Source organism: Bubalus bubalis, chromosome 3 (assembly GCF_019923935.1).
Source record: "Bubalus bubalis isolate 160015118507 breed Murrah chromosome 3, NDDB_SH_1, whole genome shotgun sequence".
Classification (NCBI taxonomy): domain Eukaryota; kingdom Metazoa; phylum Chordata; class Mammalia; order Artiodactyla; family Bovidae; genus Bubalus; species Bubalus bubalis.
In genome coordinates, this window is record NC_059159.1 from 23,747,195 (window position 1) to 23,774,025 (window position 26,831).

General features: G+C 56.4%; 2 protein-coding genes across 8 annotated transcripts; both read right to left on the reverse strand.

Moving 5' to 3' along the window:
• Positions 1–428: 428 nt before the first annotated feature.
• On the reverse strand, positions 429–3,499 carry CISD3 (CDGSH iron sulfur domain 3). The gene is made up of 4 exons (XM_006074340.3): positions 3,298–3,499; positions 2,931–2,966; positions 2,227–2,346; positions 429–760 (listed from the first exon to the last, which is right to left on the reverse strand). Exons 1-4 carry the CDS (start codon positions 3,343–3,345, stop codon positions 581–583), a joined length of 384 nt encoding a protein of 127 aa, XP_006074402.2. The 5' UTR covers positions 3,346–3,499; the 3' UTR covers positions 429–580.
• Positions 3,500–4,027: 528 nt separating this feature from the next.
• On the reverse strand, positions 4,028–26,582 carry MLLT6 (MLLT6, PHD finger containing). Of its 7 annotated transcripts, none has more exons than XM_025280234.3 (20): positions 26,330–26,582; positions 25,021–25,100; positions 24,484–24,538; positions 24,123–24,232; positions 23,056–23,159; positions 22,706–22,799; positions 20,094–20,267; positions 19,094–19,189; positions 16,376–16,595; positions 15,222–15,836; positions 14,584–14,765; positions 14,242–14,350; positions 12,982–13,048; positions 12,643–12,788; positions 11,962–12,159; positions 11,770–11,858; positions 10,287–10,636; positions 9,797–9,887; positions 8,266–8,622; positions 4,028–7,924 (listed from the first exon to the last, which is right to left on the reverse strand). In XM_025280234.3, the coding sequence occupies exons 1-20, from the start codon at positions 26,436–26,438 to the stop codon at positions 7,556–7,558; spliced, it is 3,615 nt and encodes a 1,204-aa protein (XP_025136019.2). In that variant the 5' UTR covers positions 26,439–26,582; the 3' UTR covers positions 4,028–7,555. The 7 variants fall into 7 exon arrangements, 4 of the variants coding, with proteins under 4 accessions (XP_025136019.2, XP_044794963.1, XP_025136021.2 ...); XM_044939028.2 differs by having other exon boundaries at positions 16,376–16,590; positions 19,092–19,189; XM_025280236.3 differs by having other exon boundaries at positions 7,668–7,853.
• Between the last annotated feature and the right edge of the window lie 249 nt (positions 26,583–26,831).

A 26,831-nucleotide genomic window follows, 5' to 3' on the forward strand; every position in this document is an offset into this window, starting at 1 on the left:
GCCTACTCTAGTCTCTGGGCTCATCCTGCTTTGCTGCTGCTGCTAACTCGCTTCAGTCGTGTCCGACTCTGTGCGACCCCATAGACGGCAGCCCACCAGGCTCCCCCGTCCCTGGGACTCTCCAGGCAAGAACACTGGAGTGGGTTGCCATTTCCTTCTCCAATGCATGAAAGTGAAAAGTGAAAGTGAAGTCGCTCAGTCACATCCAAATCTTTGCGACCCCATGGACTGCAGCCTACCAGGCTCCTCTGTCCATGGGATTTTCCAGGCAAGAGTACTAGAGTGGGTCACCTGCTTTGGGGGACCCCATATGGAAGGAACCTGAATTGTTCCCTCCCTGCAGCCAGTCTGGTGTCCCCAGCCCAGGTTAAGATCCTGGAGGGGGATAGGTCTTGTCCCTCATACCTGTGACCACAAGAACACCACTCTGGGCTAGCAGGTCTCTTTAATGGCATCTTCACCAGCAGGCATCAAAGCCAGGGCCTATTCCCAGCTGCGCCAGATTGGAGACCTTGGCTTATCGGAGCAAGCCCTTCACAAACCAGCTATGGGGGCTGGGGTCCCTGGGGTGAGCCACCCCTCAGAGTGAGGAGCCCAGTTCTGCCTTCTGCACCTGTTCACTCCTGTGGGTACCATCACAGTATGGGGGCTTCTGGGTTGCCTTGCAGGTACAGAGTGCCACTGTGCGGGTCTCCTGGGCCTTGAACTTCAGTGGGGATAGGCCAGTGCGTTTGAAGAAGTGGGAGCCATCACAGAAGGGCTAGTAAGGAAAAGAAAAGTCAGAGAGACCCAACCCTACCTGCTGGGGCAGGGCAGTGCTGGTAGGGACACAGCTGAGTGACCAACTTTTGTCATCTGTAATGTGACAGTAATCAGAGTAACCTCAAGAAAATAAAATGCATAAAGGTTTATCATGCACTCTGCCAGTACAAAGTGTTCAGTATGTATGTCCTTACAGGAATAGTTTCTGGGGGACCCAAGAAGAGAATTTTCAAAACGAAATGGTATTTCGAAATGATACCTTATGTATCAGCAACTTTTATACTGACAATGGTTTTTTGGGTTTTTTTAATGGTTCCGAGTCTTCGTTGGTTCATGACATTCATTTCCTTTCCCATGTTCTTAAGGTACGAACTTCTCTGAGTGGCCTTTAAGACTGGAGTATCAATTTTGTTTGGCTCCAACAAACAACTGGGCATGTTCATGGGGAGTGGATGTTGCGGGGAGGGGGGTGGAAGGAAGGGGAGAAGGTGAGGTCCGACAGCAAACTGGCTGCCTGCTGTGAGCATCTATGCCCTTTCACCCCAGAAGGTGTTCCTACACAGCCTGGGTAATGGAAACAGGCCCAGACAGGTGGTTTGCTACTGAGTGGCAGAGCTGGAGCAAAGCCTCTTGCCCTTGAGTGAGGGTGGGGTAGGAAGGTGGATGGGAGAAGTGTGCAGATTACAAGTCAGCAAACTGGTCCCAGAGGGCAAGAGGCAGAGAGACACAAAGGGCCTGCCGGTGCCAGGACTCACTGGCAGGCAGCAGAGCGCCATGCTCACGAGGACCTGCTCAAAGTCCACAGCAAATCGGTAGCAAAGCGGGACTTCGGGCCCTGGGCTGCTGACAGACACCACATCATGCGGTTTGGAGTTCTGAGCCAGTTCTGAGCCAGCTCAGGAAGGAAAGGGGCCCAGAGGCTAAGAATGTGGGGCAGGTTCCTAAGGGATGGAAGGCTCCTGGGACAGGAGAGGGGAGCAGGCAGCCAGAATGACAAGACAACAAGAAACCAGGGAAGTCACAGAAACTGAAAAAGGGAGAGTTTTCAGGAGCAGATGCCAGGAAGGGGCACACTCGGGACAGAGAGGCTGCTCAGAGTCTTCCTGATGTTGGGGTCTGAGGCCTGGGAACCCAGATGCTTCCCAGGAAGAAGGAAAGAGGGGAGAGAGAGAGGCAGGCAAGCCTTTCTGGGCAGAGCTGGGAGCTTCAGAAGAGGACAGAACTCTGGCCCCACCCGCCTGGCCCCAGGACTCAGTTTTTCTCTCTCTGTCTCCATCTTGAAAGCTGGATCCTGAGAACTGGGAGCTCAGGGCTGGCCCGAGAATATCCCCACCCCCACCCTTGTGATCCCTCAGGTATATGTGGGAAAAAGGAATGTCTTGAAGGGGAGTTCCTGGGCCACACATGGTGTCCCCAAACCACAGATGTGATATGTCAACGGGGAGGGGGATACAGGTCTCTCACCTGCTTTTTGCTGCGGCCACACACACACCACCTGTAGGTTTTCCCAGCCACCAGCTCCACCTTGATAGGTGTTTTTAGGGCCACCACCGACTTGGCTGGGGTTTTGGGGAACCATCGGGCCTGTGGCAGGGAAGATGAAAGGTCACCACATGCCCTGGAGGCACTTTCTTGCCTGTGGCCATGTCCAGCTTTCCCAGGGCCCTGGCTGGTGACAGGCTTTCTCTGCATGAGGCTGATCTGACTCCACCCTGCAAGGACCATGCCCCCCCTCCCCCGCCCCCGCCCCACCGTGAGGCCCCCCAAGCTCAGGATAGGGAAGAGATTTCAAGGCTACGAAACCACATATGTTTCAGGGTCCAGGCTTTCCCTTCAAGCCCTGGCTCTCACCCTGGTGCCAGGGGTGGAGGGCCAGGATCCTGCCAGCCTTGGCGAGCCAATGGCACCTGGGATTAGGTTTATCAGGCACCAGGATTCCTCATGCAGAAGCCTGGTCCCCATCCTCTGCCCTCGGGTCACCCCATCTCCTCTGAGCCAGGGCGAGGTGGCTATAGACAAGGGAGTCTCAGGCTGGAGTTTACAAAGCAGGGCTGACCCATTCTGGTTTCCTCCTCTGGTCTCTACCTCGGTGGTCTCTCTGGGCCTGGGGGACTCGGGTGGAGGGAAGGGGAAACAGGGCGGAGTTGGGGGGGGGGGGTAGGGCTTACCAGCCAGGAGGTGATGTCCCGTCTCTGGTTCAGCGTCTGCAAGGCAAGTAGGCATCCGCGGGGCGGTGATTTGGAAACAGAAAAATAAAGTCAATGGAAAGCGGAAGACTTCCAGAGGGAGGGAAGAGACGACAGGGCTTAGGCGCGCGTTAGAAGTACGAAGGTAATAAGGGCTCCCGAGAGAGGAACGGGAGTCGCTGGGGGAGGAGCCGGCACCCAACGGGCGCTCAGGGACGGCTGCGAAGCACCAGGCGACGCAGGGGTTTGGGGGGAGCTCAGCCTAGGGGCCGGCTCGGAGAGGCGGGGCGATGAGCGGAGGACGGTGGAGCGCAGGACAGGGTAGGGGGCCCGGCTCGAGGGTGCTCACCCAGGCCGCCGGCCGCACGAGCGTCCCCACGCCGCGCACGGAGCCCATGGCAGCACCGCTGCCACCACCGCGCCGCGCCGGCTCCGCCTCGCGCCCCGGTCACCTTCCCGCTTCCCCGCCTCCCTCTGGCCCAGCCCCGCCTCGGCCCGGAAGACGCCGCGGGGTTCGCGCGGTGCGGGCCGCGGGCCTGCACGGGCCGTCCAGCCCCAGCTGCCGGAAGTCGGGCCGAGGAGCCGGCCCAGCAGCCCCCTCGGAGCCCCCAGGGTGTGGCGGGCTCTCCGGCGCCCCCTTTGGTACCCGCGTGTCTGCGAAGGACCTGCGCGGAGCATCGCCGCTCGTTTGGTTGCCTGCGCCTCCCTGCGACCCCTCCCGCCTTGTGGGCAGGGAGCCTGCCCGGGAAACGAGACCGTTTTCTCTTGCCGAGCCTTAAGACAGTGCTTCTAGAAGTGCGGTGTGGATATATCTCATCACTTATGGAGTTTTTTTTGTTTTGTTTTTTAATCAGATTCCGCCTGGCCCAGACCTACACATTACGTTCTTATGAGTGGAGCAAAGGTATCTGATTTTCAATACGCAACCTGGGTATTTTGTGCATTTTGGTCTGTGAAGTACTTAAAGAAATGTTAGTAGACCATCTGCCCACCCCCACCTCCATCCCCTCCCAAGGCTCCCACAGTTGGCCCTCCACCTCTCCCTTCAGTAAAGGCAGACAAACCAAGGTCTCTTTGGGTTTTTTTGTAAAACATTCTTTTATTAAAAGAACAAGTGCTGTTTACGAACTGCCCTTCGTACAAATAACATCCGTTATACAAAGATACAAGATCCGGGTTATGCACAATTCCAGGCTTGGAGGTGGCAGGGGAGGGGCATTGCCATTTGGGTTGAGGATATAAAGGAGGCTTTACAAAGAATGTAAAAGGAGCTCCTGGGTTTGCAAACTGTGGCTTCCCCTCCCTGCTCCCCTAGGAAGGGTCTGCTACATTGAGAAAGGCTGGGGTGCAAAGAGGGGGACAGGCTGGGAGCCAGGGTTTGGGTCTCCAGTCCCGCCACCTAAGTCCCAGGTTGGGCTGAAGGACGTGAACAAAGGGCGATGAAGGCACCCCTCAGTCACCAGCTTTTCAGTAGATCAAGTCAAAGGGACTGGAAGCCAGACACACTTTTAATCTGGACTGATGTGACTGGAGGAAGCCAGGGTACTGCGCCCCGTTTTCCTACAGATTCCCAACTGAAGTGACCGAAAGCTCTCCAGGCACCTCTCCCCAGGAAACTGGGATAAAGGAGAACTGGGAGCAAGCTGCCTACCCTTAACTCTGCCGACCACACACCAAGGAAGATGCTGGCAGGCACAGCCCGTGTCTGGATTTCCAGTTTGGGAAAATGCAGCGTGGAGGTCACCCTTTCTCAGAGCTGGCTCTCTCTCTTGCCCAGACTCTGGCTCCCCTCACTGTCGAGGCCCTTACTAGGAGTACTTCCCTAGAACTCAGGACAGGAGTGCTCTCATCAGCCTCAAGGTGAGGGCACCTGGAGGCAGCAATAGACCTAGGAATCTGAAGGGAAAACACACACACATCGGAAAAACTTAGACAAGAAAAGGCAACCTTTAAAGTGTCATTGTCTCTGGAGAGGATCCATCAGCTCTGAGCTAAGACAGTCAGTGCTTCACAGATACCCCCCACCCTGGGCACAGCCCTGCACTCACACCGCACACCACACACACAGGGACAGACGGACAGCCACATGGAGGCGTGCAGTGGGGCAGGAGAGCCAGGACCAGGAGGCCAGGGTCCTGAGGACTGGTCGCAGCTCTGCCCCTGAGCCCCTGCCCACCCCCCACCCCCCAGGCTTGGAGCTATCACCTGTGGGGCAAGGAGCTGGCTCGCAGGATCCTAAAGACAGGTCCCTTCCAGCTCTGACATTCATGCACTTGTTGTGAGGCCAGACAGCGGCTCTGCACGCACACCACGCTCACACCTCCACACTGAAGGGGATGACGTACTAAGCTCCACTCTGCAGTTTCAAACTCCACTTCCGCCCTGCAAACCACATCCTTCCCTTCCCCTAGACAGAGCCACCTATAAATCTGCATCCTTTCCTACTCCCCATCCAAATTCATCCTAGAAAAAGGGACTGAGGCTGGGAGCAGATGGTGGGGGCTCAAGAGCCATGCCCTTTGCACTGGGACCCTGCTCTGTCCAGAAGCCCTCCAGACCTTTCTTATAATAAAGCCCGGCCCCCACCCCGAAAGATGAAACGCACCACCTCTCTCATGTCCCCCTGCCCCAAATTGAGGGACAGCACCAATCCATACGCAGCCTGGGGCCCTTCAAATCTAAACTGCCTACCCGCCACTGCACCCCAGCCTGGGGAAAATCAGAAAACAGACTCTTGGAGATGAGAACCCCAGACTTTAGGGTGCTGGAGGGAAGGGGAGGTCTTGTTCCAGGACCTCTCACTCTCTGCCATGGCAGCCTTGGGGTAAATCGACTTCCTTCACTGTACAGAACAGAAGCTGACTTTGGTTCTAAGTGGGTCGGCCTTGGGCAAGAGCGTGGGTGTGAATGAGCAACTCTTCTAAGAATCTCTGAAGGTTATTTTTCTTTTCAGTGGTTTGGGGGCAGGGAGTTAGAGAGCTTCATAGATGAAGATGAATAAAATGCTGACTTCTATCATTCCTTTCTAACTGCTATTTAGCATTAATAAAAAGTGAGTATTTCTGAGGTCATCACAACTGCCTCCCCCCTCCCCCCAAGCCCTTCCAAGTGCCTAAGAAATTGCCTCCGAAGGATTCCCACCCACCCCCTCCATTATCAGCTCCCTAACATCTTACAAAGTCTTAGCAACAGGAATATTAATATTATTTTCAGTATCAGAAAAAAACCAGTTGAGCAGCACAGGCAAAAATATATCTGCACTACGTTTCTGTCATTGCCAAAAATATACACATCTTTTCTTTATTAAAAAAAAAACCAAAATGAAACAAAACCAACAACAACAGAAACACACACACACACGAATCCACACATGCAAAGAGACTGACTAAACGTGGGCATCAGGAAGCTGGCCATGCTCCGCCTGGCTCCGACCCCAGTGCACCCACAGACACACGCCCTCTCCTGGCTGCCCCAGCAGCCCTCAGCCTTGTCCACCAAAGGCTCTGGGCAGGTGCGGACTCTAAGGTGAGACTTGCCCACTGCACCCTGGGGAAATAGCTGGTGGGTGAAGGAACAGTTGTTAGGTCAATTTAAGCTTAAGTCTCCCCTGGCTGGTGGGTGTGGGGAGGGGTAGGGTGCAGGAGGGGCAGGCTGGCTGATTCTGGGAGACAGTTTTCACTAAAAGAAGTGGTACTTTACCCCCCTCGCCTTGTCCCCTGATCCCTGGGGCACCCCTTGTGCCAGGGAAGCAGAACCAACTATCAGTGGTGGAAGGGGAGCGCTGCGGGGGCACTGAGACCATGTGGAGTCTGGGGGAGGAAAGGCAGGATATCACCCTGATTTGAAGCCCCCAGCCCCCAGTTACTCTCCAATACTGGAGTATGGTTCTGGTTTTTGTTAACCATTTGGGCCCCAGAAAGGGACCAAAGTTGGTGAGGTGAGAGGGTGCAAACAAGAGCTAGGAGTGCCCCTCTGGTACTGCCTCATCAGAGCACTGCTCCTGTCCCTGCCCTCGGCTGCCTGGGGACCAGGGGGAGACAGACAGACAGACAGACAGACACACACACACACACACACACACACACACACAGTGCACAGGCATACCCACACACGCTCTCTGAGTCAGGCAGCTCTACACCCCCCTCGGCACTCCTAAATCCAATAGTGCAAACAAGGGCAGGGTACCGAGGGGCTGGGCCGCCCACCCCCTGCTCTCCCCCAGCCCATCACTGGGACCCACCCCCCGGGAGGTAGGGAGGCCTGGGCCAAATTCGATGCCATCCTGCCCCTTCATCGGCCCCCTAGTCTGTGGGCTTTTACAAGCACAGCTTGCGACCCTTGTGGGGGGCAGGGGAAGGAGCCCAGCAAGAAACAGTCCAAGGGAGCCCTCTTACCATCTGCCCAAGTTGGGTAAAAAATGGTCAAGTAGGGTCACCCTTTCTTCCATAGAAGACTTCCACGCAGGGGCAGGCCCAGGGCCTAGTCCCCACTTCTCCCACTCAAGTGCTGATCCATTTTATGTGGGGGGTTTAACCAACCCCCCACTTATGCCATGGCCCACTTTGCTCTATAGGGAACCCTGAAACATTCACTGAGAGTGGGGGCTCCTAGGCGGGCTTGGAGCCTGTCCTCCTTCTGAGCCCCTCACAAAGGGGCCAGTGCAGAGGCGGGGGCAGGGGGCAGATGGAAAGGGCTCCCCTCTGGGTCTCAGTCCGTGGCACCGGGAGCACCCCCCACTCCCCAGGCCTCAGCACATACTCCGGGGCTCTCCAGTGTAGGGGTGAAGGTGCCCGCTGCAGGCTGGGACCCCTCAGACCAGGATCTGCCCCTCTGCTTGTGGGGTCTAAAGGAGCGTGGGTGGATTTAGCCTTTTTCCTGGTTGGCTGAGGCTCCTTTGTCAGCAGTCTGGAAAAAGAGGAAGGGAGACTGGGGATTGGGGAGGTATCTGGTCCGATCACCCGGTTGAGAATAGCTTCCTGGGTCAAGAAAGCAGATGTTGGGTACAATAAAGGGCTGGGCTTTGACGGCTGCACAACAGGGTCAACTTCCGTGTATCTGTGTGTCTGTTGGGAGAGTTGCCCTGTATAGGGCGCCCAGTTAAGCAGGCATGTGCCGGCCAAGGGCCTCCCGGACTCTGGCTCTTTGCCCTCAGAAGGAGGGATGCCTTTCTTGAAATGGCTCACCCAGAGCATCATCTTTTTCTAAATGGTCCAAAGAGGAAACAGCCTTTTCTAATGGGCCTCTCCAGGAGAAGGGAGACAGGACGGTCCCTCTGCCCCATTCCCAACTCCTCCCCTAAGCCAGGCCCCTTACTCACCCCTCCTTTGGGGCCACTGGCACTGCCGTCCGCCCCTGACAGGCTGAGGAAAGGGTTAGTCTGGGCAGTGAGGACTGGAGGCCCGCCTGCTGCTGCTACTGCTGCAGCCGCAGCCGCTGCAGCCATGAGACTCGTGTTGTTGCCGAGCGAGGGCGCCACCAGGGCTCCGGCGGGCAGCAGAGGTGGGGCAGATGCTGTGGGCAGCAGGCCAGGAGTGCCCGCGGACAACAGCGGGGTGGAGCTTCCAGCCAGCAGGCTGGCCATGGGCAGCTGGGAGCCCCCGGCCATCTGCAGCCGCTGCAGCTCCCGCTTCTGCTGGATCTGCTGGATCATCTGGTAGACAACAGTCTGGTGTTCCTGCAAGGGGGCCGGATGGCTTACTGGCCAGTGGTCCCCAGGGTCATCTTACCCTGATTGGCCTGGGCCCCATCCTATCTCACTAGTACCATGAGGCAAGAGACCTGGGAGACAGTCAAGGTTCCATCTCTAACTCCCCACTCTGGGCCTCAGTCTCTCCATCTGGACAAGAAAGTGGTTGCACACCATCAGTGTTTGTCACATGAGGTACTACCAGTCAAGTGCAGGAGGTTTAACATCCCTCCCCCACCCCCACTAAATCAATTCCTCAGTCATTATGACAAACACAGATGTCCCCAGGGGTGGCATGACCCCAAGTTGAGGAACACTGAATGAGGTTAATAGTTTTCAACTTCTCTATTTTTTTTCCCCTTAAGATTCATTTATTTTTGCTTTGAATAGAGAAAGCATTCTCAAGTGTTCCAAAACCCAAAACAATTTTTCAAGGCTTAAGAAATTTTGCTATCTTATTCCTGCTACCATCTGGTCTCTGTAGGTGACCAGTTGAGCTAGTTTATTGTATATCTTTCTCATGTTTCTTTATATAAAAATGAGTGCTTTTCTATTTCTTTCAACTCTCTCCTTTTTACTTTTATGTTTTTGTCTTTTGGCTGCATCGCATGGCATGTGGGATCTTAGTTCCCTGACCAGGAATTGAACCTGTGCCTTCTGCATGGGCAGCAAAGAGTCTTAACCACTGGACCACCAGCAAAGTCCCAACAACTCTCTCCTTTCTAGAAGGAAGAATTCCTTTTCTCCCAGGAACTCTTAGTAGAACTCAACACACAAAAAAGACCTAAAAGGGGCTGCTCTGGTTGAGGACGTGTCTGTCACCTGCTCAGCCACCTCTCTACGCAGACCTTGAAGTTCCCCACTGGAGAGCCTTGGGGCTGGGACTGGAAATGCTCAGTAACTGAGGGCTCACTTCCCTCCAGATCCTCTTGCTGGGATGTGATCTAGGGCCACTATAGCATTCCTTCCCCAGCACCCAGGGGCCCCCAAGAGGAACCCTTATGCCCTTTGTCCTCATATGATCCATAGGGGCCTGGCCCCACTCCCACGGGGCAGTCTCACCTTCCCAGCCTGGGGCTCCCTTCCCAGCCTGGGGTGGCCCTCCCTGGACCGGCCCAGACCCTCTGAGACCTTTCTGGCAGAGCTGGGGGAGGGGCATTACCGGGGTCAGCTGTGGGGAGGCCAGGAGCTGCTGGAGCTGCTGCAGCTGCTGTTCCTGCTGCTGCAGGAGGTGTCGCTGCTGCTCGGTGAGGCTGAGGCAGGGGGACAAAACACAGACCATGGGAAGAGACAGGGAAACACTCCTCCCTGCCCCAAGTTCCCACTCTCCCTCAGGCCCAGGTGGAGAGAGAAACAGACTGAGCTCAGAGAGGACGGTGGGAGGAGACACATGAGATGGGAAAACTTCCCCAGAGGGAAAACCTCAGCTAGGGCACAAGGAATAAACAAACGACTTTTGTCCCTGAAGAGCTACCATCCAGAGGGCTCTCATGTCTACATCTAAGGAGAAGCTGGGGCCAAGAGGTGACTGGATTCTAGACCCCGTAAGACAGGAGGAGAGCTTCCCTTCTGAGGGATGTGGGTGTTTGTAGGGGGAGTCCCTCCCAGAGCCAGCCTCCCCATCCCCTTCCCCAGGCTGAGCTCTCCCTCACCTGTTGAGACAACCTGGCAGCTGCAGCGTGGGGGCCCCGCCAGCCTGGCTCAAGCCTGCAGGGTTGGGGGCGGCAGCCCCATTCAACCCCCCCAGAAGCCCATTGAGGGGCAGGGCCCCGCTGCCCGCCAGCCCCCCCAACAGCCCCTCAGCCATGGGCATAGCCCCCAGCCCCGCTGCCCCGGGTGCCCGGCCCAGCCCATTCTGTGGCTGAGGCGGGAGCGGGGCAGGGCCCCCAGGCAGGGCCAGGGGCAGAGTAGCAGGGCTCTGCTGGAGCAGGGGCAGCGGTGGGGGCGTGCTGTGGAAGGACAGCGACGAGCTGCTGCGGCTCGGGCAGCCTGAGTGTGGGTCCTGGGGAGGGAGGGGGAAGGGAGGGGTCAGAGGGGCAGGGGGCCAGTGTGACCTTTCTGGCCCCCGGCCCAGCACCCACCAGCATTCTCACATGGTCACCCCCACTTTACTCCCAAGCAAAGCCACCCAGGAGGAAGAAGCAATGCCTAGGGATAAAGGCTAAGAATCCAAACAGTCTTCACAAAGCACTTCCTGGGGCCCCAGCACCCACCATGATGCCTGTTTAACACTGAAGAGTGAAGGTGGTATAGTGACCACCTCGTGAATCAGACCCGAGGTTCAGTGCTTGACCTGTACTAACTTGCTACTGCTGTTTATGGGTGAAACCATTGGGTCTTAGGCTCAGTAACTCTGCAGGCAGTTGAATTGAAAGACGGGCTCAAATCCCATGCCCACAATTTAATGGCTTTGGCGGCTCTTCTGTTTCAGTTTCCTCATTCCTAACATGGGGGTAACAGGAGAACCTAGTCCATAAACTTCTTGTGAGGACTAAACACACCAACGTTTGAAAAGTCTCAGGCCAGGACATGACAAAGGGCAAGGATGCAATTAATGTTTGCTGTTATTATGATTAGTATTGCCCAAATCACACAGTAAGTGGTAGGGAGAACAAGAACCCACTTTGTTTAATTTCAATAATAACCACAGCATAATAGCAACTGCTACCCCAACCACCACCAATTACACAGGGATTGTTTTCTGTGTGGCTAAAATAAATTGTAATAAACTCTTCACACTTTTCAGAGTTGCCTTCCCTAACTACCATCCAGAGAAAGGTGGATGTACATCCACCCACCCTCCACCCACCCTCCATTCTTCCTCATATCCCTCAAATGATTTCCATCTTAGCACTTTTCTCTACTTGTAATTATTGATTTTCTTGAATTGAGCCTGTCTCCAAGAGTGTCCCATTTGCTCACTGCTTGCTTAGCCAATGACTGGACTTAAGTAGGCACCTCCTAATTATCACTTATTTAGTAAAGGAATGAATGGGTCAGTCGACCAAATTACTCAGCCAATCACTTCACTGCCCAGCCTCCAACAGCCCAGCAAGGTGGAAATGCGACTAGGAGGCCCTTGAACCTCCCCGCTCCAGCCCTCCCCCGCCCCGTGCCCCTCCCCATGGTGCCCACCTCGGAAGACGTGGACAGCGAGTTGTCCAGGCCCAGACTGTTCTTCCCCGGAGGGCTTTTGCTGGTGCTCAAGGAATCGCTGCTGCCGGCTGAGGAAGGGGGATCAGGGAAGGAGCTCAGCGGCTGGAGTCTGGGCCAGTTCAGACTTCAGAGCGGAGGCCCCCATTACCGGCCTGGGTGGGGCCCCCTTACCTTGGGGAGGCAGGCCATAGGGCCCAGGGACAGGGCCGTTGGTGGCAGGCAGAGCAGCAGGCAGGGCAGCGAAGGGCACAGACAGTTGCACGTTGAGAATCTGCAGTCGCTCCTTCTTGGCCGTAAGGCTCAGGATCTGCTCCTGAAGCCGCTGGTTTTCCTTCTGCAGCGCGTGCAGCGCCTTCAGCATCTCCACAACTGCAGACAGAGGGCGAGAGCGCCTGAGCCCCGCGGGCCTGGGAAGGCGGGGCGGAGGCTGGGGCGGGGCCAGGTGACCAGGGGCGGGGCCTGGCAAAGGAAACCGGACTGAGACCTAGCAGAGAAGGCTCCGGTTAGCCAGGGGCTCGGGTGAGTCTTGGGGAGCCAGAGGTGTGAGGACTACAGGTGGGGCCCTAAGGCTCGGGGTGGAAGCCCAGTGCTTGGAGGGAAGGGGCGGTCGGAAGTTGGGGCTTAGTTAGATCAGGGCCACGAGGTCGTAGAGGCCAAAAGCCGGGCGTAGAGGGGGCGGGGCCTGGAGCAGGTCCCAACGAGGGCTAAAGGCTAGGCTTGGGGTGGGCCACCTTTAAGGCAGGGGCGGGGCCACAGGAGGAACCTTAAAAGACCTTTGGGGACCTCGGAGAAAAAGGTGACCGAGTCTGGGGTCCTAGGACAGCCACCCAGCCCGATGTCACCCCTTCTCACTGTTGACGCCGGCCTCGCCGTCTCCCTGCTTCTCCAGCAGCTGCTCCATGTTAGTCGTTCCGGGGGCCGCTGGGTCTAACTGACCGCCCCCGCAGGGTGCGGACGCCGTCTGGTCGAAGAGTGCCGGGAGGCTGCTGATGGGGGACCTGGGGTCACAAGGGAAAACCGGCTCAGATTCACCTCACTCCCCAACTCCAGCCTCCCTGCCTCGCGGGTTTCAGTTGTCCACTCTGGATTCCAACCTTCTCCGCGCGCCTCCCCCACCGCCCCACCCCTGCCTTCGACAATCCCTCCACCGAGTTCCCCCTCTGCCCCCCAAGCCGCCTCCCTCTCCCTCACATGGAAGACAGACTCTCCTGGGGTGAGGTCCCCCGACATCGGAAGCTGCAGTCCTCCAGGTCTGGCTCTTGGAAGGAGAAGGGAGGCAGGGATCAGTGAGGAAGAGGTGCAGTCGGCCCCAAAGTCCCCGCCTGGGAAGTGGGTACAGGATCTGGGACCTTACCGCCGACCTCTTTCCCCAGGATCTCCCAACCCCCAGACAGGCAGGTCTAGTTCTTGGGAGCCCTGGTTTGAAATCCCAGCCCCTGGGGAGGCAAAATCATGAACTCTCTTTCTCCTCCTCTAGGCAGAGAGGCTCCTGCATCCTTGCTGCTTTCAGCTTCTCCTCCCAACTTTTTTTTTCCTGGAAAATTTATAACTTTATAGTCATAGGAACTTGGGGCCTAGACAGTCCTGAGTTGAACTTGGATACTTGCTATGTGACCGCGGGGCTTAAAACTAACCTCTCCGAAGTGATTGTTATGAATAAGGTAATAAATGTGAATAAGGTAATAAATGTGAAGTGTTAACCTGAACAGTTTAGCTGCCATGTAGCAAGCCCTTAATTACTGTAGTTATTATAATTTTTTATGACTTTTATATTAATAAACTCACAATTAGACCGCAAAACCCTATGTTGAGCCACAAAATTCCAATTTGGGTTTTGGAAAATAAAGTCATCTACTCTGTAGGGTTCTTAGTTTTGTCAGATTCGCCCCTTTAAGGCTTACCTGAAATGGCAAGCCCCGCCCCTCAACCAGCCAGGTGGTACCTCTGCACCAATCAGCTCTCTAGGGCTGTGTTCACTCTACTAGGAGGGAGGCGCTTGCGACCCGCCCTCTTAACTCCTGAATACCCAGAGAGACGGTTGCCCAACCAGTGGGATCTCTATAATCACCAATCAAGAACTCACTAAGAGGCCAGCAGGGAGCTTTGCTACAGTGGTAGGAGAAGTAGTCTTGGAGCCAAGGAGCCAGAATTTCAGCTGCTGCTCTACCTTTGCCTACTTCAACAGCCTTGGGCAAATCATCTCTCTTGCCTTTTGCTTTTGTGAGATGGAGTAGTAGTAATTCTTCCCGGTCATGCCCCACCGCCTCACGGGGTTTTGATGTCAAAGTGATGTACCCTGGTTTGTTGTATGTGGAATGTTTTTTTGCAGGGTCAGCAATGGCCAGAGGGTGGGGGATAGTCAGAAAGCCCTCCAGTCCTTTCTGGAGTGACAAGCAGGTGACAGGGTGCCCCTTTGTGAAGAAAGGGGAACAGGGTCAGAGACTCACATACCTGTGTGGCTGCTCTCGGCTTGGGTGAGGAGGGGGTTAACGGCACCCATGGGGGTTCCAAAGATGTGGGTAGAAGGGAGGCTAAAGGTAGAGCCAGCCAGAGAAAACACCTGAGGGAAAGGAGGTAGAGTCCAGCCTGGTGGTTATTCCTGGATCTAGAGCACAACTGTGGGCACCGGGGTGGAGGGGACCAGGTGTGCTGGGGAGGAGAAAGGACCAGAAAGAGGGAGACGTTCTGGCGGTGATCAAGCCCAATCTCTCAAATTCCCATGGAAAGCTGGGGTCCTCGGCAGGCTGTCCCCCACCTGCCCAGGGATGGAGGAGCCCAGGAGCAAGGCCTCACCTGAGTGGTGGAGATAGAAGCAGAGGAGGAAGGGAGGGTGCTGGTGAATGGGGAGCGGCTGAGGCGGGGCAGGGCCGAGGTCCCTGGGGGCCCCAGGAGGCTGGAGGAGAGGGGGGTGCTGCAGACAGCCCGCAGCATTCCACCACCGTGAGAGATGGGGTCCTTATTACTGGTGTAGATGCCTAGAGGCACAAGAAGGACACAGAGGGAAGCTTAGAGTCACCTCTCCTCTGCCCCTTCCTCAGTCAGGTGGCTGGAGCAGCCACTCCCCAAGGCCAACACTCCCCTGGATCTTGCCACACACCAGTCTCACCCTCCTGCTGCAAAGATGTCACTTCTTGCCCTAGTGACATCTACTTGCCAAGTCTGCTTATTCTACTGCCCTGCTCAAGCCTGAAGAATTCCCAGTTTTTCTAATTCCCCAACCCACACTTGGTTAAGTCCTGTTGGCAATCTCTCCCACCACAACCATGCAGGAGATGGGTACGGGGGAGTGTCTCAAAGGTGACTGTCACCTCCATCCTTTGTCTTCTGGAGCAGTTTCTGTCACATTTCCTTCTAACTGCATATTTATATCTCTGTCCCCTCACTAGAGTAGCTGGGCCCTAAGACACCCTTGGTCCCCAAGGGTCACTAACCTGCCCCCAGCAGGGGGGACTCCAGGCTCAGGCTGGGCAGGCTCCCAGAAGGCCCAAAGGTGCGGGAAGCCAGACCACCCAGACCAGAGCTGACGAGGGAACCTCCAGAGAAGGGTGAGGCAGCAGTGGCGGTGAAGCCAGCCAGCTGGGCACCGGGCAGGGAGGGAAGGGCTGGGCCCCCAGGGCCCTCCTTGTTGCGGCTGCCCTTGGGACGGCCTGGCCCGTGTCGGCTCTTCTTGCTGGCTTTGTGCTTCTTCTCCTTCAGGCCTGTCTCAGGGGTCTCCTCAGTGGGCACAGGGGTGGCACTCAGTGTGGGCATCCGCTTGTGGGTGCCTCCAGAGGCCCCGGACCCCGAGACATGGGGAGACTTATAGTCCCCAGGGGATGGGGCCCGGGCCCGGCCTGAGCTGGAAGTGGTGGTGGAGAAGCGCATGATGGGCCCGAAGCCAGAGAAGACCACCTTCTGTTCAAAGAGGTCAGCCTTGGGGGGCTCGGGGGCTGAGGGAGAGGGAGGGGCTGAAGGGGGGGGTGCAGTGGGCTTGGAGTACTTGTCTTCTTCTGGCTGCTCCAGCTTGGGGAATGCGGAGAAGTCAGGGGAGCTCTGCAGGGATGAAACTGCAGAGAGGGACACGGAATTACAGCTGGACCCCAGAGCCCCTGCCTCCCTTCTGCTCCCAGTGGGTACTAGTGGAGAGAGCTCTGGCCGGGGGTGGGGAAGCTTGGTTTCCTGTCCCAGCTCTGCCACTGTCTCTGTGTCCTGGAACCAGTGTATCCCCACCCTCCAGCTTTTCCCACCTGTGACAAAGTAGAAGAATAGCTCCCACCCTACTGACCTCACTGGATGACTGCAGAGATTACAGGAGACTAGTGTCAGTGCTTTAAAAATGGTACTTGACAGCATCAGCGCAGGGAATAATGAATACTTTATGGGGGTTGGAGAGGTGGGCCCTGAGGGAGATGGGAGGGGAGTTGCACCCTGAGAGAGGAGGGAGTGTTGAGGAGTCACTGGCTGGGGATTCCCACCCCACCAGGCAATTTAAGAAGCAAATGAGATGCAAACCAATATGCAAAGGGCCTTGCTAGAAAAGCTCACGGCCAGACTGTCCCATCCCACCTCCTCCCCAGCTCCCACATCCTGGGGTGCCCATACTCACCTGCAGGCTGGAAGGGTCCCCCAGATGAGGAGGAAGAGGAAGAGGAAGAAGAGGAGGAGGCGGAGGTGAAGCAGCTCACACCTTTTCCACTGCTCAGCTTCTTCCCCTTGTGACTCAGGCTATGGCTGGAAGACTTTTTCCCCTTGGAGTCCCTGCTGCCTTCAGAAGTCTCTTGAGTGCTGGCCTCGTGGTGGGAGGAGGAGGAAGCCGAGGAGGAGACCTGAGGGAGGGAGGAGAGAGGGAGGCTGGAGCCAGCTCTGGGGGTCTGGGCTCACCCTGACTTGGGGGTGGAGCCCTGAGGACACACGACCTAGGGCTCTACTGGGAGAGCTCAGAGTTAGCTTCAGGAAGGACTATGGGGCAAGGAGATGGTGGTGGGAGCTCCCAGACCAGGGAGATGGAGAGGCAGCTCTGTTACTTCTAGGGGTGAAGAGTTGGGAGCTCTGAGCCCAAGAAGCTGTCTGTCCTTTGCCTCATGCAAGGGAGAGATGAAAACGGTCCCAGAGTCTGTTCAAAAGTATGCATCTGCTCAGTCATTCAGTTTAGAAACACAGGCCTACAGGGCTGGACTTGTACTGGGAAGTGGTGCGTGCAGGGAAGAGGGACTCCAGGGAGAATGGGCCACCCTGGCCCCATTCTTGGGCCCTTCAGTCCCTGCCACTCCCTCCCTGCTCACCCCCAGCTGCAGCCACCTGGCTGACACTCCACTCCCTGGCTACTCCACGCCCTTTCCAAACAACCTGAGCCTCCATGCCAAGCCCTCTGCCCAGACAGCCTAGCCTCCCTCTTCCTGGGAAACATCTCCTCCTTCAAAATCCAGCTCAAAAGCCCCCTCTTCCGTGAAGTCACCCGATAGCTACCTGTGGTGGAACAAATCATTCTGTCCTCTATTTCCTGGGTGCCCTGTACCCACCCACATCAGCCATGTCAATAGTTGCCACATTGTACTGAGAGATTGTCCCCCATGTCTGAGGGCGGCAGCAGTGGCTGGAAGAGTAGGGGCTCTGGGGTCTGTGAACCTTGGGTCTACCACCATGTATGTTGTGTGGTCTCCACCTCACCAGGCTTCGGTGTCCTTCTGGGGCTAATTATCCCTATTTGGAGAGTTATGAGGAACATAATGGCAGATACATAGTATGGGGTTGACGATGATGGTTCTAATGGTGCGGCTGCTAGCAATACACTGCAGAGAGCGTCCTGCGGTGGCTGAGAACAGGCCTTCAAGCCAGACTGCCTGGGTGCAAATCTTGACTCCACCATTCCCTAACAGTGTGCTTTTAGGCAAATTATTTAACTTCTCTGTGCCTCAGTGTCTTCATTTATTAAATGGGGTTAATAAAATGCCTACTTCATTGGATTATTTTGCGGATTAAATGAGCACATCCCCACACATGCCTGCCATCCCCCTGTTCCAGAAGGGAGCCTGGCATGTGGTGAGTGAGTCAGGGCTTTGTAGTAACAGTCAGGGATGGCTTCTCCTCCTGGTGGAGACCAGGTATCCAGTACACGAACAAATGCCAGAGGGAGGTCGGACAGGAGGATGAGCCACCCTGTGCTGCCCCTTCCTGGGCGGAGCCCTCGGCTCTGTCTTTTTCTTTGTTCTTTTCAACAGCTGGAGTCCTGAAGGGAGCCAGATGTGGTTCTGAGAGCAAAGGAGAGGGCCCAGGGGGAGGGGTGGCTGAAATGCTGGGGTGGGAGGAGGGGGATGGGCAGAGGGCTCCAGCATGTCCAAAGGAAAGTCCAACCACTGGAGTTACTCCTAGATCTCTGGCCCACTCCTTCCCCCTGCCTGCAGACCCCAGGGAGAGATCAGAGGGCAAGGACAAGCCTTTCCAGGTGAGCCCTGGGCAGCAGGGAAGGGAGAGGGTTACTGGGACAGTTGCCACAGCAACATCACCCTGGAAACCTGATACCTGAGTCTCCTGCTAAGATGCCCAGAGCCCTGGCAACCTCCTGAGGCTGGTGGAGGTGAACAGGCAATAATGGCGACAGGAGGAAGCCGTGTCTCCAGGCCCCTGTTCTCCTTCCGGGGGTGAGGGGAGAACTGACTGGAAGGAGGGGCAGGAAGGGCTGCTCTGGCTTGGATTAGCAACTCCCTGGCCTTGGGTAGGGCCTGCCAGTTGTTTATCCAGATGGTGCCCATTTCTGGAGTCAGGCCTGACATGCCATGCCCCTACTGGGAAAGTGGGATGACTACGGGTCTCAGGGTATGGTCCATGGGTCTGCCCTGCAAGCCACCATGGGCCACACTTTCAGTCCCTCCAACCTGCATGGAGTGGGCTTTTGGTTAGGCGACCAGGCTCTGAGCAGCTTCCTGATATGTGTGTGGCAGGGTGGAGAGTGAGGCGGTGTCTTCTGCCTCTCTCTGGAGAAATGGGCCCCAGAGACTCGGAGAACTGCCATGAGTACTGTGTTTGCAGACAGGAACCTGGTGCTGAGGCCCTCTGTCTGGGCAGAGGCAGATGTGAACATCTGGCAGCCTGCAGGAAGGGTGGTGCCCCCCCACCCCTCCTGGCTAGTCCCTCCTGGCTAGTCAGTGACTAGTGGGGCTGAGGAGCAGAGGCCCCTCCTGGTCTAGAACAGGAGTAGTGTGGGGTGTGGAGCAGAGTCATATGAACGTGAAATTGCAAGGGCTCCCAGGGCTGCACGCCCCAATCCTTCACACTGTGCCTCCCTCCCGCTGCCGCGGCTGCCCCTCCTGGGTGTAAGCAGTGGTACCTTGTCAGCAGTGGGGACCACAGGTGGGGTGAGGATGCTGGGTGACTCAGGCCGCTTCTTGTGCTTCTGTTTAAGGCGTTCTTTGTCCTTTCGGCTCTGGGGAGGAAGAAGGGACCAGACACTGCTGCTGGGAAACGGTCTTGGTGAGGATAAACATGACTCATGCATGTGGGGAGTGGGGTCCTCTCAGGCACAAGGCTCTGTGGGTGCCATCACCCCCTATGGAGGGACTGGGGGACTTTGGCTGGACAGGAGTGGCCCCGGCAGGTTCCTCTGAGAGCTGACAGCCCCTGCCCCCATCCTCCCGTATGTTATGCTGTGCTAAGCTCGAGTGGTGTCTGACTCTTTGCGACCCCATGGACTGTAGCCTGCCAGGCTCCTCTGTCTATGGGGATTCTCCAGGCCAGAATACTGGAGTGGGTTGCCATGCCCTCCTCCAGGGGATCTTCCCAACCCAGCAATCGAACCCAGGTCTCCCACATTGCAGGTGGATTCTTTACCGTCTGAGCCACCAGGGAAGCCCATCCTCACTGCCTGCTAAAAATAACCTATCCCATTATCATGCCAGTGACACAGGACGCCTCGTATGGAGGCACACACCTGTAAGAGTGTCCACTTGGGACACGGAGCTGTGCAGGGGGACAGGAGCCAGGCACACTGTGACATGTAGCCGCTGGGGACGCAGGCATGTGCACCACAGACACACGGCTAGACATGCGCAAATGTACAGGGCCGTGTGTTGGGGTCTCTGGGGAGACTGTCATGTCATATGAACAACACAGAGGAACCACACAGATACAAACAGCCCCAGGGAAGCCAGGCCGCCTGCTCACCCTCTGTGACCCTCACAGGTCATTCCTCAGCACCCCCTTGGTCCTCAGTGGCCTCAGAGGAAAGAAGGGGGCAGGCACTATCGCCTCTGGGATACCTGTGGTGGCTTCGTGCAAGAAGCAGGTGTTTGTGATTATGGGCAGGAGGGGCAGGGGGAGAAGACTCTTACCTTCTTCTGGCCCCTCTCATGGTGGGAAGGGTGCTTCTCCTGCTGGGCGGATGGGGAGGCTGACCTGCTCCTCCGGCCAGCAATAAAGCCGCTGCTGCCTCCCCCTGTGCTACCCCCTCCTCCGCCTGCTCCTCCGCTGCCGCCCCCGCCCCCGCTGGAGTGCCGGGATGTCTTCTGCAGAGAGAATTGAGAGGAACTGCCACACCCTCCTCTCCGTAGGTTACTGAAAGGTTCTTGAAGATCAGGTGATTCTGGGGGTCAGCACCCCCCACCCCCACCCTGCCTGTCACAAGAGGACCCTGTGTCCTTAATGATACTCTGCTCAACAGAGTGCATTCCCTGCCCTGAAATCCTACAGTCTGCGCAGCTGGCTTATCCAGGGCACAGATTCAGCAACTGAGGCCCTGAAGAGGTGGGGAATCTCGGCCCCAGCCAGATACCAGGCATGGATGGAGGTGGGCCTCGGCCCATGTCTCTCTCTCCACCACCTCTTTCCATGGTGCCCTCTTGGCCCCTCTCAGGCGCTCGACCTCAGCCCACCTCAACCTCCCTCCCTGGGGTGGAGGATGTGCAGTGTGGCCCTCATGGGAGCCCCTGCTCCCCATACCCCATCCTTCCCTCCAGACACTATGCTCCAGCCATCACCCCTTCTCTTCTTTTCCTGGCCCTCCACCAAACAGTGGTTCCTTTTGTCCCAAAGGATCTGCTACCCTTAAGAACAGGGCAAGGAAATATCCATAAGGAACACCTAAACAACCCCTGTGCTACCATTCCTCCCAGCCAGGGCCTTGGACTTCCCAGTGCCTGGTCTGATGGCTTCACCAGTCCTAGACTTAGAGCTGTTCTTTCTAAGATCACCCAAAAACTCCCAACTGTCAAATTCAAGGACTAGTTTCAGGCCTCATCTGACCCAGTGGCTCCCCAGCAGTGGGCATCACTCCTACTCTGCTAAGCTCTAAACTCCCCATTTCATGGTTCTCTTCATACCTGAGCCCCCAAGCCCTAGCCTTATATACCTGGGGCTGCCACACCTATGGGGGCCTGAAATCTGAACACAGCCACCAAATCGAAACACCTCCACGTGACACCTGCTATATTCCAAACCAAGCTCCCTACCTTGTCTTAGTGTCGTGTTAGTCGTCCAGTCGTGTCCAACTCTTTGCGACCCCATGGACTGTAGCCCGCCAGGCTCCTCTGTCCATGGAATTCTCCAGGCAAGAGTACTGGAGTGGGTTGCCATTCCCTTCTCCAGGGGATCTTCTCGACCCAGGGACCAAACCTGGATTTCCTGCATTGCAACTGGATTCTCTACCACCTGAGCCACGAGGGAAGCCCCAAGTTGATATCTAACCCTGAACCAAGGTGACCTTATGACTTATCCAAACCAGGACACTTTTGAAAATGAAAGGAGGAGCTATTAATAATTACACCAAGGCAACAGGCACAAACTGAGACTCTCCGCAGCAGACCAGGACGTATGCTAGAAGTCCACTCCACTGCCTGAGGAGCTCAAGCCCCATCTATCCAGCATCAAGAGCCAGGATCCTATGTGCCACCCTCAACTCCTCCTCCTCAGCCACCCCCACATGTAGGCAAGTCTATCTAGAAATAATTCTAGAATCCAGCCTCATCCCTCCATCCCCCGCTCTCTTGCAGCTGTCTCCCAGTCGCCAGCCTCAGCCCTTGGGATCTGGCTTCACAGTGGCTGCCAGGGTAATCTTCCTAAAAAACAAATCTGATCATGTTACCCTCTTGCTTACAAGCAGCCTCACAAGCCTGTGGCCTGGGGGTGAGGTCCAAGCTGCTTTCCCAGTCAGGCCACAGCATACCTAGCCAGGACACCCCACCGCTTCTGAAACATGCAGGTCTCTCCACCAACATGGGTTAGCACCCCTTCTCCCACTTCTCCGTGGGCCCCTGAACCTGAGGCAGAAGCAAGTCCAGCTCTGGCCCTGCCTGAGCTTTTTCACCTCATCTCTTGCCTTGTCCCTACCAAACATCCTGTTCTGTTGCTTATGAATGGTCTTTCTTATCTTGGGATTTTATCCATGCCAATCCCTCTGCCTGGGATTCCTGTCTTTCTTGGCAGGCTCCTGAGGACCTTCAGACTGTTTTTTTCTAAATCCCACATACCAACTGTGAGATAAGTCACATAACCTTAGTGGGTCTTAGCTTACTCATCCGTAAAATGGGTAAATGCAGTACACCTAGTTCTTAGGGAGGACTACAAGAGCACGCACATCCATGTGCACACGCACACACATACAAACACACACACGTAAAGAGATTAGTAGAGAGGCTGGGGCACGGTAAGCCTCACAAATGTTGGCTCTAATTGTTGGCTCAGCTTAAATGCTGCCTCTTTCTTGAAGCCTCCTGGACTCTGAGAGGCAGGGTCTGAGCTCTGTCTTCTGGGATGGACTGCTTGGCTCAACTCTGATTCACACTCCTCAGGCTGTACTTAAAATTTATTCCTCATCCAATGGTGAGTTCCTCAAGGGCAGGGACATAGTTCTTTCCTCCCCTGTCTGTCCTCCCAGATCTAGGCACCCTAGAGCCCACACCCTCTAAACCATGGCTGACCAACCCACTCACGCCCAGATGAAACTCACCATCTTGCTGAAGTGGTATTTGCAATAGCCACAGTACTTGACATTGTCAACCTCCAGTACTTCTTCCTCACACAGCAGGCCTGCCATTTGGGCACTGATCAAGAGAGGTCAGCCTGAGAAGGATGTGGTCCCAAACCAGACCAGCCACCTCCCCTGCACCCTCCAAGACCCCTGCTGGGGCAAAGCCAAGACCACCCAAGGGAAGTACTGCCATCATCTCCAAAGAGACAGCAGCTGGGATGAACCCATTTGGCAGCCATCCATGGCAAATCTCAGGAGAAGGTTGGGACAGCTGGCCAGGGATCCCAGAGAACCCTAAAGAGTGGACGCAGGGAAGGCAGGAGTCTCACCAGGTGACATGGAAAGCTTGTCGACATCCATGGCGGTTACAGGTCATGCAGGCTCCTGAAGCCGCCTTGCTCTCCCGGCCCTGCTCCTCACAGATGTAACATGTCTGCAGGACATAGGGCAATCGTCCCCTCCTCTCTTCTACTTGAGGGATCCTTTGGCCTCCCTGCTCAATTCCATCCTCTCCCCACAATCCTACGTCAGACTATCCAATAGCACTTTCTGTGATGATGGAAATGTTCTAGACTGCAGGGTCCGATACAGGACCCATAAACTACATGGGTTATTGAGCCCTGGAAAAGTGGCTAGTGTGACTAAGGAACTGAATTGTAAATTGTATTTAACTAACTTATATAGCCATATGTGGCAAGTAGCTGCTACACTGGATAGTGCAGCCCTTGGATGGTGAGTCCTGTGAGGCCAGGGGCTGTGTCTGCCTTCCTCCCCAGTGAGCTTGGCCCCACCTCTGGGCCTTTGCACATACTGTTCCTTCCACCTAGAACCTGGCACTCTCCCCACTTCTCAAGGCTGGCTCCTTCTCATCCCTCAGGCCTCAACCAAAATGTCTTTCCTTGACTGCTTTATCTAAAATAAACTCCCCCCCGAACCCCTGTGCCAGGTACTCTTTATTTTAGTATCTTGTTGTTTTCTTCACCGCACTTACCACACACTGCATTTACTTTGCCTGTTTACTGATATCTATAGTCGTCCCACACAGGACTCGGGGCAGGGAACACATCTGCCTTGATCAATACTAGACACTGTGTGTCCAGCATCTTGCCCCAGTTTTTGCACATAGTAGACCCTCAGTAAAATGTGCTCAGTGAATGAATAAGTGAACTGCTCCCTAAAATCTACCACCCTCAGGCAGGACTGCAAAGGAGCCTGCTATTTCACTTGAGCATGGGCATGAGTCTGTCAATGGAAGGTGCCTACCCACCTCCTGAGTTCCCTGAAAGTGTAGGTTGGAGAGAATCAAATAACACTGGATGAAGAGAGGGCTGGAGAGGGACCCAAGAATGGCTGGGGAGGAAGGGGACTGGCATGGGGCACAGCAGGGGCCGCTGACCTTGTTGAAGCGATCATGAGGCACGTACTGCAGCACGATGGGTTCCATGGTAAGCACGTTAGCAAACTGCACCTCAGGGATGTAGAGGGCACACACCACGTGGGCCCAGCCTGGGGCAGTGTGGGGCCGGCCTCAGCTGCGATGGCCAGCCAGAGACCCTGACCCCTCACAACCCCATACTGCAGACGGTCCCCTCCTCCATGGCCTTCCCATGAGACTCCACTGCCAGCCAGGGAAGGGAAGGGAAACCCAGCCTCTGCGTTCCACCCCTGCCCACGGACTGCTCCTGCCTTCCCAGACCCTGCTCAGGGGGCCTATCTGACCTCAACAGATGAGCCATAGGGCTCAGCAACCCCCTCACCTCCATTGTCGGTCCTCTTCAATGCCCCATCTTTGTGTGGGCACAGCTCACACCTCTGCCAATACAAGGGGGCACAGGGATTTGGGGGATGGGCTTTTCAAAAGGGGGGTCTACTGAGCTGAGCCCTCCCTGAATACATTCAGAGGGCCCCAGGATGTAATGATTAGATGTCTAAGGGGGAACTGGTGGGCATACAAAGAAAACAGGTTGAACATGAGTGATAGTTGTCAAAGATGGGGGAGCCTCATCAATAGGAGAAGAATTATAGTATTCCCTCTACTTTTGTATAGGTTGGAAACTTTCCATGATAAAAAGCTCAAACAAACAAGAAAACAAAAACAGAAGACCCGGCGCCTGTGGTGGGGCAGAGTGAGGGCTAAGCAGAGGGAGAGATGGGGTTGGTGATAGAGGTGTGCAGGAAACAGGAAGTCCTGTGTGACACTCCCACCCCAGCCTCAGCCTCAGAGCCCCCCAGCTCACTGGGAAGGGAGGGGATGCTCAGGTGTTTATGAGAGGAGAGGGAAGTTTCAAACTCACCACCCTGGCTGCTCGCTCCTGAGATTCACATTTCCGGCAGAACCAGGGTCCTGTTGGCACCTGGACGATGCCATAGCAAGCTGCGGGTGAGGGAGGAGAATCACCAAGCAAATCTGTCACCAGTGGCTTTTCCCAGAGTAACTGGGGTAGGGCGTGACTCTAACAAACCAGAGCCAGTTCCAGCCAGGGGGCTGCTCCCTGTCTGGGGGTCACTCATAAGACAGCAGGACCACAAGGAATGCCAACAGCACACGCCCAGCTTTCAACCACACAACCAAGCACTCCACGCAGAGGTGGGAAGTCTGAGACCTTGACTTTAAACTTCTAGAAGATCCCACCCCGCCCCAATGCCCTTTCTGTACCCAGCTTTCTGGTTCCCAGCTCTTGCCAGGACCAGTCCTCATCATCAATAACTGAGAATATTAGAGGAACAACATTTAGGATAGTCAAACACGTTTTGTTGTTATGGGGGGGGGGGGGGCATTTCTTAAAGGGCCAGTAATGAAAGAGGCGGGTAAGTCGAGGGTCTAAGGGACCTCATCTTCTGCTTCTAATTATAATAGGAACAGGTCAAAAGTCAAGGCCGAGGGCAGGTGCACTGCAGGTAACCAATAGGAGAGTGGCGGGAAGAGCCGACAGCGACAGGATTAAGGGCTGTCCCAGGAAGGGGGGGCCCAGCTGGCTGTGCCAGACAGGCGGGAGATGCCAGCCTGCGCCCTCGGCAAGATTCCTCAAGGAGTTAACTCCCGAACCATGTGCTGCTGGGGGAAACTCCAAACCTCCCTCTTCTCGATTCCCGGCCCCCTGCGCAACCTCTCTCTATCCGTAGCTCTTCCCGGGAGGATTTTAGGAGTCCCCTCTCCCCTGGGACCCTTCTCTTCCCTTCCCAATTCCGCTCCTCCCAGTATCCGGAAGCAAGAGGGGAGGATGACCCCCCCTTGACCTCTCCCTCCCAGAGCCGGGACCAAAATAACCCGGGCGGGAGGGGACACCTCGCAGGTAAACATTCTCCTAGCAGCCCCGACACCGGCGGTGTGGGGCGCGGAGAGTGCACTCATTGCCTTCTAGACTGTCCCCAAACTCCCTCAACTTGGGGTGGGGGGCGCGGGACTGGAACAATAGGCAAGAAAACAATGCCTGACCCGGTCCTCCAGGACCGGGCGGGGGGAGCCCCCCGACGCCTCCCTTCTCTTCAGGTGGGGTGGGGGAGGGGCGCCCGAGCTCCAGGAGGTCTCGGGAGGGCGCGGCCGGGGGCGCCCTGCGCACGCCGCCCCCAGGGTCCCGCCGCCCCCCACGGCCACCCCCGTACCTTGGTGGACAGCCACGCTGCACGCGTGCCCATCACAGTAGACCAGCGGGTTCTCGGCCCAGCCCCTCTCGTCCGAACATACGCAGCAGCCTCCTACCATCTCCTTCATACTCCCATGAGCTCCCTCCGGGGCTGGGGTGGGGGCCCGGCCGGCGGGGGTCGGGGGTCAGGGGGGGAGGGAGGGAGCGGGGGGCCGCGCGCCTCCTCGCTCCCTCCTCCTCCTCCTCCGCCGCCGCCGCTTCTTTTCTTTGCCTCCTCCTTCCTCCTCCTCGGCGTCCTCCTCCTCCTCCTCCTCGCTCGCTCTGTCTGGCCGCCCCCCCCGCCGTGCTCTCGCCCTCATGCCCCGACGGGCCCCCCCCCCCCCCGCAACAATGAGACCCGCGCGCCGGGCTCGCCCCCTCCGCGCCGCGCGCCCAGCTACCAGGGCCGCCCGGCCTCCGCGCAGCCCGGGCCCGGCGGGGGAGGCGCCGAGTGGCACATCGCGGGCGCTCGCCCGCCCCGC

Bases quoted from the DNA above. Each gene is read 5' to 3' on its own strand.
- CISD3 (XM_006074340.3), bottom strand. From the start codon at position 3,345: ATGGGCTCCGTGCGCGGCGTGGGGACGCTCGTGCGGCCGGCGGCCTGG. The intron at 2,347-2,930 runs GTAAGCCCTACC...TCCCTGCCACAG, and splicing joins GGGACATCACCTCCTGGCTG to GCCCGATGGTTCCCCAAAAC. The intron at 761-2,226 runs GTGAGAGACCTG...TTTCCTTACTAG, and splicing joins GTGGCCGCAGCAAAAAGCAG to CCCTTCTGTGATGGCTCCCA.
- MLLT6 (XM_025280234.3), bottom strand. From the start codon at position 26,438: ATGAAGGAGATGGTAGGAGGCTGCTGCGTATGTTCGGACGAGAGGGGC. The intron at 24,539-25,020 runs GTGAGTTTGAAA...TTGTATTGGCAG, and splicing joins AGGAGCGAGCAGCCAGGGTG to AGGTGTGAGCTGTGCCCACA. The intron at 13,049-14,241 runs GTATGTGAGTCT...TCTCCTTCCAAG, and splicing joins AGCCGAGAGCAGCCACACAG to AGCCAGACCTGGAGGACTGC.